Source organism: Botryllus schlosseri, chromosome 1, assembly GCF_051294905.1.
Source record: "Botryllus schlosseri isolate E-star chromosome 1, Bs_hap1, whole genome shotgun sequence".
Classification (NCBI taxonomy): Eukaryota; Metazoa; Chordata; class Ascidiacea; order Stolidobranchia; family Styelidae; genus Botryllus; species Botryllus schlosseri.
Window position 1 is genome coordinate 36226429 of NC_137236.1, and position 16261 is coordinate 36242689.

Consider the following 16261-nt stretch of genomic DNA (forward strand, 5'->3'; position numbering starts at 1 on the left):
CGATTTTGCCCAGCCCTGGTCATAATCGCTATTGAGGCTATTGCTGAGCATGACCGTATAATGTACCGTATAATCTACTGTTTTGTAGTTTTGTATAAATAAGTAGCCTACTCGTAGATTATAATATCGGAGTTTTCGGACCGAGGAATTGAAGAAACAGGATCGGAGTCGTACCCCAGAATTTTTGGATCCGCCCCGCACAAATAGGAACCATGAGAAAATCTCGTTTTCCATTGCCGCTTTGCAAACGACTGACAATTTCTCACACACTCTTTCATATGATATAACCTACGGTGTCATTCTGTGGGGTTCTGCCAAAGCCAACAACGACTTGGATCGGGTTACAACCCTGCATAATAAAACAATCAGATTGACTTGTCTCGCTAGTCGGAGGTATAGTAAAAATCTCCAATATGGTAGCCTACCTTGCACATTTTAAAAGCATAGGATGTCCATACATATGAAACAGATAAACTCATGCACAACTATACTATACAGTGATAGCTTACCTGAAATATTCCTAGACTAGTTTACTCATCTCACAAACCACCATACTCGAGGCTCTGCTATGAACCTATTTTTACCACATGAACATCCAAAAATAATGAGGTTTCTAGGCCCTCTAATATAGTACTCCATTCCGTCTCATATTAAAAAATAAACCTTTCTACGTGTTCCAACGAATGTACCATCATGAATCCATTATTTGGTAAACCCTCTTGACCATCATTTACTGTGAGCGGTCACATTTCCATTTTAATGTTTTTAAAACGTTAGAGTGCAATGCAATGCACCATGCACATTGCACAAGTCTCCATTAAGCCTGTTTAGCTGACTTGATGGTCTCCCAATCCCCTCGTTATCGCCTGGTTCTGAAATGATTTCTATTTTGCTTCATATTTATAACTGAACTGAACCGAACCGAATAAATTCTCTCAATATCTTTATCTCCTACTCCGACTCGAACTATACTTTGAAATCGAACCCAATTTTCTTAAGTGTTGTCGAAAAGCGGCGATTGTGTTAATGAAGTATTCAACTTTTTCACCTGAGCAGACTTACGCTAATATTATTTCTGTCCCCTGCTAGCACTATTTCTTTTAAATTCACGTGAACTTTATACACGTGGTGATATTAATAACTAAAAAAGGTAATGGAACTATAATTTTGTAGTAGATTTACAGAAATCTTAGAGTGGAATACTTTTGTGCAGAAAATATTAGTAGTTGGTAAGATAGGTAAGGCTGAATCTGTGGTTATCATCAACTGACAAATCCTGACATCATTTGCGGGATCTCAATAAACAGTTTCTCGATACGCGTTTTATTGTGATACGTACGTGACTATTAGCCTATAGGTTTCGCCAATGAGTCTCTGGAACTATAGAAATGGCGCAGTCTTTATATAGGAGAGGAATTTTCAAAACATGAGTATTATATCATAGGGCCATGATTAATAACTAGAGCTGCATCTGCCCTAATACACAACTGGAACCGGTGCATGCAGGATGTATACATGAATCACTGATCAGAAGCGGAACTTTGCAGTTGAAGCGTATACGGGATGATTAAATATGGTAATACGGTTGTTTACAGGGGAAATACTAAAGGATTTTAAAAAAGTAGTAGTGGTAACTACGGCAAATTAAATCTTAAGTCGTCGAAAGCGCTGGTCGCCACTAAGAAGAATTGAAATGAAACATATTTCTCGTTCTTAAAAAATTACACAGTCAAATATTTGGTTGAAATCATCTTTCTCCCAATTTTAATGCGACATATAACTAGGGTTGCATGCAAAACAAACGGTGTTTTAAAACAATTTGTTTGAAACATGTTTTAAACGGTGTTTTAAATAAAGGCCTTTTCAAAAAAAATTGTGTTTTTTTAAGTTGTAAAATTATGCCATAATTGTGTAAATACTATACAAAAACATTTTGTATGAGCCTACGAACAATTACAACCCGATACAGCCGACGTATATCGATATAGGATTGTTGGAACCATCAAAATAGCCGGTTCAACAGCAATAGTACATATATTTAGTCAAAGGAGCTATTTTTATCCTATATTTTCGATTGTCAATGTCAATCCACTATGATGTCACAGTTGAATATTCGTGACGTCATGGCTTTGAAAAAACATATAAACAAAAACAATAAAAAATATGTTTTAAATTAGAACCTAGTTTTAAACATGTATGTTTTAAATTGATCTTTGTTTTAAATGCAACCCTACATATAACGATCTGAATTATTCGTTTAAAGTAGTTTCGTCATTTCTTATGAGTCGATGTTTCTATTTGAAATCGAAATTTGCGGCATTACAACTATTCACTGCCTTGACTATCATTTTTTCGCGACATAAGGGTGAAGAGCTTTAAGATGTTAAATCTGAACCAAATTATCACGGGTATGATATATGCTAACACGGAATTATTCAGTATCGGCTGTATCAATCCAAGATACCACATGAATTATGATAAATGCATATATAATAATTATGGAAAACGAGTTGGCCATGTCTAGCATTCATAAATTAATCATGGGCACGTTCTCTGTCAATATAACGTCACACGAGCCACGATTTACCTATTGATTGTATGCCGGAGTCGATTTTTAAACATATATAATAATATAGCTTTCAATACAACATCCATTGCAGCAGTATATTTATTAAAGTCGAAGACTTTTCGGGTGCCTCTTTTCAAGAGTTATCGGCACACTAAAGGGATTTAAACAGATTTAAAAGCAAAACCAAAATTGGATTGGATAGGATGATATCGACTTGATTCTCTCCAAAAATGGCTATCCGGACCACATATTAAAATGCTCCATCTCTAGGGTATTGAAAAAATCGGATACAGCCCCAAAATATGGCCCAGAAAAATGCCCGGCATTTTTACACCTACCTTGGCTAGGTAACGTGTCTAGCCGATTTGAAAAGCTTATTAAATCGGCTGTTCACCGTTGCTACTACAGCGTTAACACGCATGTAGTGTACACGACGAAACCCTTGTTACCCAACTCTCGAAAAGATGTACTTCCTGCCTTTGATGCAAGTAATGTTGTTTACCAGTACAAGTGCCACTGTGATAGTAGGTATGTAGGACGTACATCTCAAAGATTGTTTGAGCGTATTAAGCAGCATATCCCAAAATTGATTCGGTCAAAAACATGCGCAAATGATCGCACGGAGCTCGCACGTCAGTGCAAATTGGCTGCAAAAACAGACTGCTATGATGATTACCAAGCATATGCTTCGTCAATCGGTCAGCATCTGAGCGAAAACCTTGCCTGTGCACAGCACTATGATGACAATATGTTCACTGTCATTGCGCGTGGTAAGAGAGAGAGATATTTATTTCTTCGTCAACCGGAATAAACAGAATGAAAAGCATGAAAAATGCTCAAAACAAAACAAAAACACATACACAGTAATAATAGTGTGTAATTGCCTCTATAACGGTATAGACGGGTGCCGGCGATATGATCCTTACGATCTTCATGTCAAGCCGGAACCTAGGAGATTAGAAACAAGTATATAGATACATACACTCATGCTTACTAGATATGGTGGTTTGTAAAAAAACGAAAACAGAAAAACAACAACGAACTACACAGTGGATGCCTTGATGCGATAGCAGATGGGGAATACATCCGATGGTGATTAGTACTTACTGAGAAGTAGGTCAAGGAACTCCGCCTTGAATGACGGAAAGCTCATACTTTTCAGTCGCGGGGGTAATTTATTCCACACATCAATTCCAGCACGCTTCAAGGGAGGAAAAGCATTGTCGGAATTAGACATAAATAGGTTAGATCGAGTACCGTAGCTGTGTATATGCATGCAGTATTCAAAGTAGTTTACAAGTGAATTTGGAACTTCTTGTTTGTTAAACTTATACATGAACTTTGCTACTTCAAAAATATATATGTCCTCAACTTTAAGAATGCGAAGTTTCTTATAATATGGAGATAAGCGATGATAGATGGACAGTCCAGCAATAGCCCGAATGGCTTTATTCTGCAGTACTTGCAGTGCCTTCAAAATAGTTTGGGTTGTAGATCCCCACATAATAATACCATATTGCAAATGGCAGTGAACGATGGAGAAATAAAGACTTCTGAGCATAGGCCTAGGAACAATTCTATTCAGTCGCCACAGGACACCAGTTTTGCGAGAGATCTTCGACGAAACATGACTTGTATGGGTATTCCAACTGAGGTCATTGTCAATAAATATTCCTAGATATTTCATTGATTTGCAAAAGCACATCACTTGACCAGCCATCATTAATTTGTGATTAATATTGGAGAGTTCTGTTCTCCTTTTTTCTTTACCTATGGGTAACACTTGGCTCTTACTAGCATTTATGGACAATTTGTTACATGTGAGCCAGTTGCTGATAAGTTCAAGTTGGCTGTCAGTTGATATCATCAGATTTTGACTATTGGATGAGGATAGCAGTAAGTGTGTGTCATCTGCAAAAAGGGTAGTGGCAAATTGTGAACAGGCAGTTATATCATTAATATACAATAGGAACAAAGTTGGCCCCAAAACTGACCCCTGTGGTATACCGCAGGAGACAGCACGATAGTCAGATTTCTCTTGACCGATGACTGTATATTGTTGTCGGTCAGTAAGATAATTACGAAATATTTCGAGAGCAGTACCGCGTACACCATAACATTCTAGCTTATCAATTAGTAATGAGTGGTCGACAGTATCAAATGCCTTTTTGAGGTCAAGCGAGATCGCCATACCATAACTGTTGGTTGATTGTACATCATAGTATCCAGTCATTATTTCAAGAATGGCATGAATAGTAGAATGTTGATCCCGAAAACCATATTGGTGATTGCTGATTATTTTGTATTTTGACAAAAAACTAATGAGCCTACTTTGTAAAAGTTTCTCAAATACAATTGCTAGACTAGGTAGAACTGAAATAGGCCTATAGTTGTTTGTCGTGAACCTTGAACCTCCTTTGTAGACAGGGGTTATTTTACCTATTTTGAGGGAGTTCGGAAAGCATCCGAGTTCCAGCGATTTGTTGAAGTAATATGATAATGGAACACTCAGTGGACCTGCAATTATCTTTAGGAGGTTATTTGGTACTTGATCATGTCCCGTTGCTTTAGCAGATTTGAGAGTATGTATGGTACGTTTCACTTCATCTGCTGTTGATGGCTCCAGGAACATTGACGACATATTTCTTCTCAAGTAATCTTGCGCTTTTGTTGCGGATGGTGGAACAGCAGAAGCCAACTTTGGACCAATTGATGCGAAGAAGTCGTTGAACTCGTTCGCTACCTTCTTTGGTTCTTTGATGGTACTACCATTTACATCACATTTCAGATATGGGGATGCAGAAGTTTTGCTGTTATTGATTAGTCCTTTTATGATCTTCCAAGTATCTCTTTGATTTCCATGACAGCTTGAAAATAATTTTCGGAAATATGCTTCTTTTGCTTTTTTCTTGATTGAGCACAACTTTTTGGCATACTCTTTGTGACGTAGCATATCTTGCACATTTTTTGTTCTAATAAACTTCTGACACAAAAAATTTCTAGTTTTTATTGCTCGAAGAATGCCAGGTGTGAGCCATGGTTTTAATTTGATTTTTTGCTGTCGTCGAGAAAGTCTTTTGATAGGAGCGTGTGAATCAAACACATTCTTGATTTCCTCAATAAAGTTACTGAATTTCTTGTTCAATTCGTTACTGTTGACACATGGTGTTGTAGCCGCTTGCTCAAATTTTTCATATGCATCTTGCAAGAGGTTGTCGTTGTTCAGGTTACTCAAATCTCTTTGCAGTGCATGAGATGGACGAGATGTAATAGGTTTTAAACCAAATTCACATAAGATAGGAAAATGGTCAGAGATATCATGGCATAGTATGGCTGGAGACAGCTCTATGTCACTTACATTGGTTATTATATGGTCCAAGAGGCTTTCACAGTCTTGTGTAACACGGGTTGCATCAGACACAAGTTGAATAGAACTCGAGGAGTGCAGGCAGTTTTTGTAGCGTTCGACGATTTTAGAATTTGCAAGGAGGTTGATGTTGATGTCTCCCATAATTATGAAGTTTCGTCCACAATGAATTAACATCTCTAATGTCTTTTCAAAACAGTCCAAGAATTCTGAGGGACTTCCACGTGGATGCCTGTATATGATGCCAATGGTAATAGAATTTGATCTTATTGGATCCAGTGTGACGTCCGCCCATATCTCCTCAACTGATGAGCAATTGAGTTTGTATTTATCAACCAAGAAGTAATCATATCCTTCGGCAATATACATCCCAACTCCACCAGCACCTGTCCTGGATGGACAGTGGTTAAATGAGTAGTTGGGTAGGTCTATATTGATTTGTGGGTTACTTTTAAGGCGTGTTTCGGAGATGCCGAGTATGCAGGGTGGTTGTTGCATTAAGGATAAAAGAGTCCAAAGGCCACTATGGTGCTTCTGGAGAGATCGGATATTTAGGTGCATCATGGTAGATTTTTTTCCAATTTGCTTCAGCTCGCTTGGTAAAAGTTTCTTGCATCGAGTAATGTTGGTAAACAATAAACTTCCATCTTCTTCATCATTGGGATTGTGCTCAGATGTTTTTGGGGTCGCCATTTTTTACTTCAGAGTGTAAAATATGATGAGTAAGTTCACAAGCATTTTCTACTTGAGGCGGTGCAGCACTTCCATTGAGTCGATGTGAATTATTTTGGATTTCTCGTTCTTTCGCAGAAAGATCTTTCCGTTGCTAGTCCATACAAATTTATATTCGAGCTCTCTTTTTTTTTGCCGGGCTTCATAATGCAGATCTCTTTTCAGTTTCGTGAGATTTTCATTCATGAACAAGTTCTTCATTCCAGATATGCCGAAATCAAAAGAATTTGTGATATCCTTTCTTTTTTTGAAGAAATCATCACGTGTCGACATTGACTTGAATCTAACAAGAATGATGGGATGGGATTGTTTTGCATCATCTTTTTTATTAGTAGGGGATTGTTTTACATCATTCTTTTTAGTAAATCTGCGGCAGTAGGATATTTCATTCCGTGTCAGGCTCATGTTCAATTTTGAGGCAAGATGGATGACAAGCTGTACAGGATCTTCATTAGCCATCATCGGTACTCCATGAAGCTCCAGATTTTCTCTCCTGGATCGCATTTCTATATCATCTACTTCTTTTTCGTTCGTTTTGACTCTTTCCTTGAGTTCCTGTGTTTCGTTTATGAACTTTTCATTTTCTGATTTCAAGTCTTTCAAAGCTTTTTGCATTTCAGTTATTTTAGCTTTTTGTTCTTCGTATTGACTAGCGTAGAAAGATTTTTCAGTTGCATCTTGATTTATGTGATTTGTTAGTTCTCTTTTTATCTTATCATTTTCTTGCCCGAGGGATGCCAATTTTGCTGTCAGATCATCTTTTGTGTTGGCGATACAATTCTCAAGCTTTTTGCCCATGCGTTTTTCAGATTCCTTCACTTTGTTGTCGATAAGACTCTTGACGGCATCAGTTATCAGATTTTCCAGTTTCTGTGAGAGGGTGCCCGTGATTCTTTCCTCCATTGTATCCATCCGTAACAGTAGTTCTTCAATTTTCGTTTGCAGTTGCGCTGTCGTTGGCATGGCGAGTACCGGTAGTATACCACTCTTCACGATGCAGCAATATTTCAATTAATTTATCTAGTAGCTATCTAGTAGTTATCTTAATACAACCAAATGGTAGGTCTGTGTTTCATTTAAAAGTGTTGGAGTCTACTATTATTCAGTTGAGCAAACCTATTTTATGCAGACAGAAAGATTTCCTCTATAACCTACAAATTTCTCATTAGTGCGTGTTGTTCCGTGCGTGTAATTGTTTATTTACAAATTGTGCTGCTAGTATAGTACCGTATGTCCGTATACTTCGTAGTTTGTTATTGTTGCCATTGATACGATGCGAATTTCATGGTCTGTGATTTTGATTGTTGCGTCATACTTTGCCTTTTTGGTTTTGCTTTTAAATCTGTTTAAATCCCTTTAGTGTGCCGATAACTCTTGAAAAGAGGCACCCGAAAAGTCTTCGAGTTTAATAAATATACTGCTACAATGGATGTTGTATTGAAAGCTATATTCAAGTTCTGTACCACGAACCAGCTATATATAATAATATACCAGATAATAGGCCTTTATCTAATAGCCCAACTCCACTCGTTAATGTATATCAGCGTAAGCGGTGTCTTACAAAAAGCCTAGAAGTGGGCCGTGCTACAAGCCGGCAGATACGGAATCATAAATATGGAATATCGACCTGGTGTAAATGACCATAACAGTTGACAAACAACATGAATACCACAAACATGTATATCCAAAGTAGAGCGTTGTATTTTCGTTTATAAGGTAACAATCAACTTTCCGTAATGTAACAAACATTTACTTTGAATACTGTTAGATCGGCGAAGTTTTGTGGTAGTACCAAGACCGAAACAGCACTTTGTCACTCCCTCGGACCTGGTTATAATCGCACCTTGTCTACAACGAGTTTGCGATCCACTTCCACGCCCCCCCCCCATCAGTTTGAGAATCACTTAACTAGAATAAGCTAGGGTTACCAGAAGTCTTCACTTAAGAAAATTTGTAAAGTTTTTTTTACTTTTTTAAAAGTGTTTTCGGAGGACGCCTAAATGTCCTTTTTTCTGAGAATGTGTCCTATCTTTTTGGGAAGTTCGATTGAGTGTACGTGGAAATTGGACTGAGATATAGGGAATCAGCTGCCAAGTAACGGTCCGACGGGTTTTTCGGGACATGAGCCAGAAAGATTTTATTTTTTTAGTCAACCGACGTCAAAGTCGGCAAAAATTTGTTATTTTTCAGGATTTTACTCCATTATTGTAAGTGTGAAAATTTTGAAAAAGTGCGCTCTTTTTTGATTCCTACAATATGGTAACCCTAGAATAAGCCGAACCCTATTGCTTTGCATATGACGATATAGAACACAATTTCCGACACGTCACAAACGAGTTGCACACGTGTTTGAAGTATACAGACGAGCTGAGAATAATGTTCACCACCTTGAAATAGTTGGAAGAAAATGGCAGCCGGCAACCTGAAAAAACTCGCTCTACAATACAATTTAAAATTTCCGGACATTTAGGCATATTTTAGCATTTCCCGCGGACGCAATCTGAGCACTAAAATTCTAGACCTGTCCGGGGTAATCCGGACGGAGTCAATTCTAGGCATCATCAGTAATATTGGATCATTGTTCAATGCTGTTTATCAGTCTACAATGTCGATTCTAAATGCTCTGGTATGGAGAGAGCCGCACGCTTTATGCGATTTGAGAATATAATCACAATTGCTATTCATGGCGCAAATGACGTCAGAACATTTCAGGTCGTTCTGTGTACACGAGACAACAGATAAACCATCGCGCCGTCGATCGTCTCAACTCATCTATGGGCCTTTAAACCCACCAATTGTTCGGTTCTTAAAACTTATCGCAATGTAACCAAATCGAACTATTTTCCCACAGATTCCGCGACATTCCGGTGATATCAACGCGAGCACGTTCGGCATATACCTTGTCATAACAACTTCGCCTTGCTTTGTATATCGAAGTATTGATCTGTACTTAAAATTCCTTGTATATCCGTGGTATGTATTGATGGTCGACTGTCTTTGATGTCGATATGTTTGACAGAACGATATTTGATGATCTATTAGCTCAAATCTCCCTGACTTACTGCGATGGCGAATCCAAATTGAAAGCGAGACTGGTGCAGTTGGAACTCACGATGTGTCGGCCTCCATCCTTATACGACCCTGTTTAAACAATTAACAGCCCCATCATGAGCAGATATTGTTTACTGAAGTGGGTGAAAAGGATTTGTTATTTCGAATCCGTTTCGATTTATCGATTCAAACAAATTGATTCGAGTTTGGTGACCAGTCTATGATACTAGTGATGAAATCGAATTGATGATCATGCATTTGTTTGGCCATCACCCAGCATTGGCCTTTTCTGGCATGGAAACCATCTTGCAACTTCGTAAGGTGTCATTTGCGACGGATCGTTTCTATTCTATTTTTACAATGAAATACATTTTACCGTGCTGATGCTGACGCATCACAATTTTTTCTGATGTATTCAGAGGTGCGGTCAAAAACGAAGTACATCTACTTCTGCGGATTACCATCAGTAGTTTTTGCGTACTACCACTATGCATAGTCAAGTGATTATCATTTACATTAGTCGCACTTCTACCAACAGTTTTTGAAGCATGACTAATTACTTTTTACACCTTGTGAGTCGAAAGTAGATTTTGTATCAAACATCTACATCAGTTTGATGACTAATATAGTCATAGCTAGCGGACGAATAGTCCCTCTATGAAGCTAACTGAATGTACGTTAGGAAACTGCACCTGTTTGTACAAATTCACGGCATTAGTTCTGATTATACTTGAGTAGCAACGCCGACTCCTTTGACCGCCACAAGAAGTATAGTCTTGTTGTTGTTTCTGGTGTTATGGTGTTTGCCGACTATCTGTCGACCCATTTTTATTCCGTATCTGCCGACTTGTAGCACGACCCACTTCTAGGCATTTTGTAAGACACCTCGTATGCAGAGACATGGCGAGGTGGAGCCTAGATACTGGACAGTACTCTTGATATGAATGCTAATCCGTTATCCCATTTAGCCGTATTCAAGCACGTCACTCACCGGATATTACCGCAATCGCTCCACGATACTCTTTGGTTTCCCTACTGTGGGATCTCTAGCAGTACGAAAAAGCCTGGCCTACCGCACAACTTTGCTACTTTCTCCATACACGATCTCGCTTTACCGATCCGAATATCGCTTGTAGATTACAGATTCCTAATTCCGAAAACAAAACCAGCAATCAAATGCATACCTGCGCTGCGGTGTACAAGTCGCTTCTAATGAACGTCTCGTAAACAACGTTTAGGCGGATTTGCGGCGAGACGTCGAGCCGTATGAAAGTCGGTGGGATTCAACAAACATACAGAATCTGAATTGACCGTACTATAAGGTAGTACAGTGGGGCAACAACGTGTCAGCGAATACCGAAAGAGAGTAGCAGTAAATGCCAGCCCACAGGAAGGCGTGTAAGGCATACGCCGAGGTGGTTTGTAACGTAGTACTTCAACTATTTAGGGAATAGGTCGTTCTGTATTCGTGAACTTGGTGTTTATGCCGCATATACACCGATTCATGATATACAGAACGTATTCGCATATGCATACCATGATTGCATGATGTGCGTATGCCGCTGGAAAATGAAGGTGCATAAATAGCCTTGTCGAGCTTTCTAAGTCTTGCACCACCAAGCGGAGAAGGCACATATACCAGTTTTACTAGGAGTACTGAGGTTGGCTGCTTTCAATGCTTAGACTCAAGTGGTTATATTTTCAGACGACATCCATTTCTACTTATCAGTTTATCACTACAAACAACTTACTTTTCTCATCTGGGCTTGTATAGGGTTACCATACGTCCTCCTTTAAGAGGATTTGTCCTCCTTTTTGAAGACATGTCCTGCCTTCGCCTAAATGTCCTCCCAATTAGCCCCCTTTTTAGTCTAAAGTGCCGAAAAATACCACGTAAGACGTTAAATTTTTGCCTAAGAGATAGATCACGGGCTATGCGGGAATCAAATATCAAAGGTCACCTTTTGTTAGCAAATACCACAGAAGTGTAGGTACAAAAAGGTTTTTGGGTTGATTTGCAGCACTTCTGCGAGTGAAATCACCACTATATCAGGGCAAAATAGCCCCTGAATTACGACAGGAGTATATATTTTCGAAAATCCCTTCATTTATAGTATCATCAGACATTTTGTTTTGCCACTAGCAATTTCGATGGAAGACCAGGTCCCATTTATTACTAAAGAAGAATGCTACTCTTCGACCAGATCTACTTTAGGAAATTACTTACTTGAGAACTTTTTAAACCTTTCGTTTCGTAGTGATACTTCGAGTAGTTTTATCGTGTCTCTGCAATCGTAACTTCCTTGACTTGTAATTGAATAAGATTTGCCACATTCTTCTTTCACTCTTCTATACTTGACTAATCGGTCCTCAATCGCTGTATTGTCTTCTTATAAGTCTTCGAGACTCAAGTTCAAAGAATAATAATAAATGTAATCGTGAATAATCGTGATCACTTTTCAATGTAATCGTTAGTGACTACCTAATTAATTTCCTAGCGTATCGAAAATAAGCATGTCATTCATGCTTTGCATGTGCAAGGGCCTTAATTGCTAACACTGTACGAAACGCTCGCAGCTGAGGAATCCGGGAACTTGATTTCGTGTGTATTATATATTTAACACTTAGCCACGAAACTTGCAGGAATCTGGCAATACGTAATTCGAAACTGCCTGCAATGTCGACACCGGCGATTAGTCAAATAAACAGACAGAATTGGAGTCGGTGTTTATCGCGTTATTATGATGACACACGCGAGACAAATGCTACGAAACACGGTCAATTGCGAATGAGGAATTATCAATAGCTTAGGTGATGTTTTACAAAAAGTGATTTGCTTTCTTTACAAAATGATTATAGTTCCCTACAACTATATGCACTCCATCTCTTATACATCTCTTATATATACAGCGCTCCAGCGTAGGGATAACATATTGCTATATTAGGGCACTCTACAAATTATTATATTAAAAAAATTTATTATTATAAATGTGCTGAGGTGGTCAAGGTAGCCAGCGTTCATACTCACGTATACGAAAAAGTAACGCCGTCAATTTCTACTCAATTAAAAGTAAAATGTAGAAGACATGGCCAAACTGCCCCAAGTAGTATCAGAGAATGTAGATGTGACAAGTATTCAGGTGGTTTATAAGTGGTTTCAAATAGTGAAATTTGGCGATAGTTCGCATACCTTTACAAGGTAATCATAGGTGACGATTTCCAAAATTGCAAAGTACATCTTCGCGACTAACTCAAATGGGTAATGATACCACACAGTATACATATACGTGCGACTTTTGAGATTACAGGCACCGTGATGCAGAGCCAATTTCGCCCAGTTGTAATGACAATGTCACTAATTGAAGTTATTCAAGAATTTTCGAAAACTAGATTATGCATTGCAATATTCAAACGGTAAAGTGACTGTAGAAGTGTAGAAGTGAAAGTCGTCTAAAACATTGAAATACTTGGTCACCGACTGACCACCTCTGTAAATGTGAACTAATATGTGGCAGTAAAATTTGCCAAGACGTCGAAGCCAGGACATATTCCTTACAACCAACTCAAACCTGACTTTTCATATCGAGCGCCTCAATATCAATGACCATAACAAAGAAATTCTCAATAAGAACGAGGTTTGTTTATAGCGGGTCAACGCGACGAGAAGCGGAAATATTAGAGCTCGAAAGGCATCCGCGGTTTTTCAAAACAATGGTGTCTAATTCACGTGTTGTTTACAAATCTTGGCAAGTGAGCCGTGACCTTCCACTCGGCTACAAGGCGAATATGGGGCGTGACTGGATGGTGTCATGAATCAGTAACGCGAAGCGAAGTACTGGAATATTTAGGTTCATGATACTTCAAAGATATTTAGGACATCTTGGCCATTTCACTGTCGCTTCAGTTGAATGCAAATGCCGTATTCTGTTGACCGACCTGATGTTTGATGTTCAATACCGCGGCGGAGAAACAAGGAGTATGATAGTTCTTTTTATTCCTATATGTTAAGAATTCGGAGGGAAAAGTAGTTGCTACTCAAGTTGAAATAGGAGTAACGACGTGAATTTCATCTCAAGTTCAAGTAAATAGAGCGATTTCCGTGACATGGCAACATTATTTAAGTCAGTGGTTCTCAACCTTTTTCATCTCGTGCCTCCCTTGGCCGAAATTTGAGCCAAAATTCCCCCCTTAGGAGAAATCCGCCCGATGATTAAAAAAGGTCATTTTTTTACCGCGCAATCACCTGTTTACCGAAGAATAAGACCGGAGGTACGGGGTCTCTGTTTCTAGCAGGGCTGTAACAATACTTTGTAGACCTCCAAAAACAATGGTCTTGGTCCCAATCAAACAAATTGTGGAAGGCTTGACTCAACAGACCCCTACCCTTCTATTTGTGTTTTCGGCTTATCATGCACCAATCGCTAATAAAACTGCTGTGAAAAGTCAGTATGCATAAATTTGATGGTCTCGCGATTTTTTTCTAAAGTGTGCATATGCATTTGGCCAATAATATTGGTATTTTCATATATAGCAGGATTGACCACACTCGAATCGTACTCGAGTCAGCATTTTCTGATGACTCGACTTGACTCGAGTCATTTTCTCAAAATAGGGAAACGACTCGACTCGACTAGAGACAATCTGTGTATTGACTCGACTTGGAGTCATTGTACATGACTCGAACCAAGCCATATGACTCGTGACTATAAGACGGTCAATACCGACAATTCGTTGTGATTTCGAAGATCAGTAAAGTGGCCTTCCTATTTGAATTTCGTCTATCGGTCCTGGTACTTGAGAATGCGACAATAAACTGCTCAAGTGGGGAAAATTAGTATATTATAAATCAAAATCATTCAATATCACTAAACAGAGTTATAAAAAGTGAGTTTAACAAGACTTTAACTGGAAACTGAGCAGTCAACACAAGGAATTGGACTCGGACTCGAGTCATAATACCATAACTCGGACTCGACCCTATGCTCGGTGACTTGGACCGTCAGACTTGAGTCAATGGTGAATTGAAAATGATTCGACTTGACTCGAGTCAAAACTATGAAAGTGAAATTGACTTGTGACTCGGAGCCTCGTGACTTGGTTACAGCCCTGATATATAACATACACGTGATCAGATTTCCTGCTTGAGCTCATTGAAATTTAGGACACTCATTCGGTTTCGGCAACCTTGCACCAATTTTAACATGCATTTTTTCGATCGAGTAGCTGTTCACTAAAAATAAAGCAAGGCTAGCGATCTCTTTGATTTGAATCGATGACGCTGGAATATTTTGTCACTTTATGAAAATGTTGACACGAAAATATAAGATAAATACTTTCGTTAGCGGCCTTTGTTGTGATAGATTCGGCACGACATTTGCTCGCTTAGAATATATTTGATTGAGAGGCCGTCGCTAGCCTACAAAATTGTCTTGCGAACTGCAGCACATCTGAACTAGCTAAAAAAAAAACAAGGGCAAACTTGTATGGGGGAACGAGATTTCAAATAGCATTTGAACATACTTTCAGCAAAAAAACAGCTATAAGGAGCATACGCTCTGATATAACTGGTTGCCAACCTGAACATTTTGGGAAATCCGTTACAATTCTAAAGTGGAATTCCTCCCTAAAAATTGCAAAATTCCCCCCAAGGGGGGAATTCCTCCCCGGTTGGGAACCACTGATTTAAGTGAAAGCAGGAAATTACTCAAGGAACTCGTTTCAAAATATATATTTGCTGGAGAGGTCACATACGTTAAGCAAAGTGATGCGAACTTATTCTAAAACTACTCCGCAATTTCAAAGTCCGAATTTAGAAAGAGTAAATAATTTCTCGTAAAAACTATACTAGTAAAAGCAAGAAGTCTACAGTAATAATTATACTGTAATACTCCGAAAACGTAGACGTACTGACCACCTCTGCGTGCCATGTTGTTCTACTACAATGGTCATTTACACCAGGCCGATATTCCTGATTTTGATTCTGTAACTGCCGACTTGTAGCCATAGCAATGGTCAAAAGGCATTACGGATTGAGACCATGCAATGGTGTGAAGTCAACCTGACTTAAGCCCGTGCGGCTATATCAGACCACCCTGTTGTCGTCCCGTCCACGTCGCTACGCTGCAACTGAGAAAGATATGTCAAAGGAAGGATCTACGTCTCAAAATTAATCCGACTTATTATATGGTGTATCGCTGTAAAGCAGTTCGTGCGTTGCGACTCAATTCGCTTGAGGTAATCCGATTGAACGAATTATCGGCACAAACTATTTCATTTCATCTTGTTTGTTGAGAAGCAGATCAGTGTTTGGCTTGTTCTGTCGATTACCGATAATGCGAGGTACAGACAGATGTGTTCAGGAGCGATGCACTTTACTTTTTCGGGGTAGGCTACTAAAGACGGTTTTGCCTATACTTTGGCCTATACATTCACTTTGACTTGAAACTTTGGTTTTTACGTTCTGGCATTTGTAAACCAGAAAGCAATTTGTGGATCGGTGTGAATACTGTGAATCACTGCATTGAGTGAAATTCTCATACCGA

At 38.9% G+C, this 16261-nt stretch overlaps 2 protein-coding genes across 2 annotated transcripts in view; both read right to left on the minus strand.

Annotated features, from left to right (window-relative positions):
* LOC145448535 (uncharacterized) overlaps positions 1–7726 on the minus strand; it is a 123565-nt gene extending 115839 nt beyond the window's left edge. The window contains exon 1 of the mRNA XM_080326946.1: positions 7710–7726. The gene's annotated coding sequence lies outside the window, so the exon portion shown is untranslated. The remainder of the gene's footprint in view (positions 1–7709) is intronic.
* LOC145441713 (uncharacterized) lies at positions 6678–7631 on the minus strand. The gene has a single exon (XM_080319650.1). The coding sequence runs from the start codon at positions 7629–7631 to the stop codon at positions 6678–6680; it is 954 nt and encodes a 317-aa protein (XP_080175776.1).
* Positions 7727–16261: the final 8535 nt, after the last annotated feature.

Bases quoted from the DNA above. Each gene is read 5' to 3' on its own strand.
- LOC145441713 (XM_080319650.1), bottom strand. From the start codon at position 7,631: ATGCCAACGACAGCGCAACTGCAAACGAAAATTGAAGAACTACTGTTA.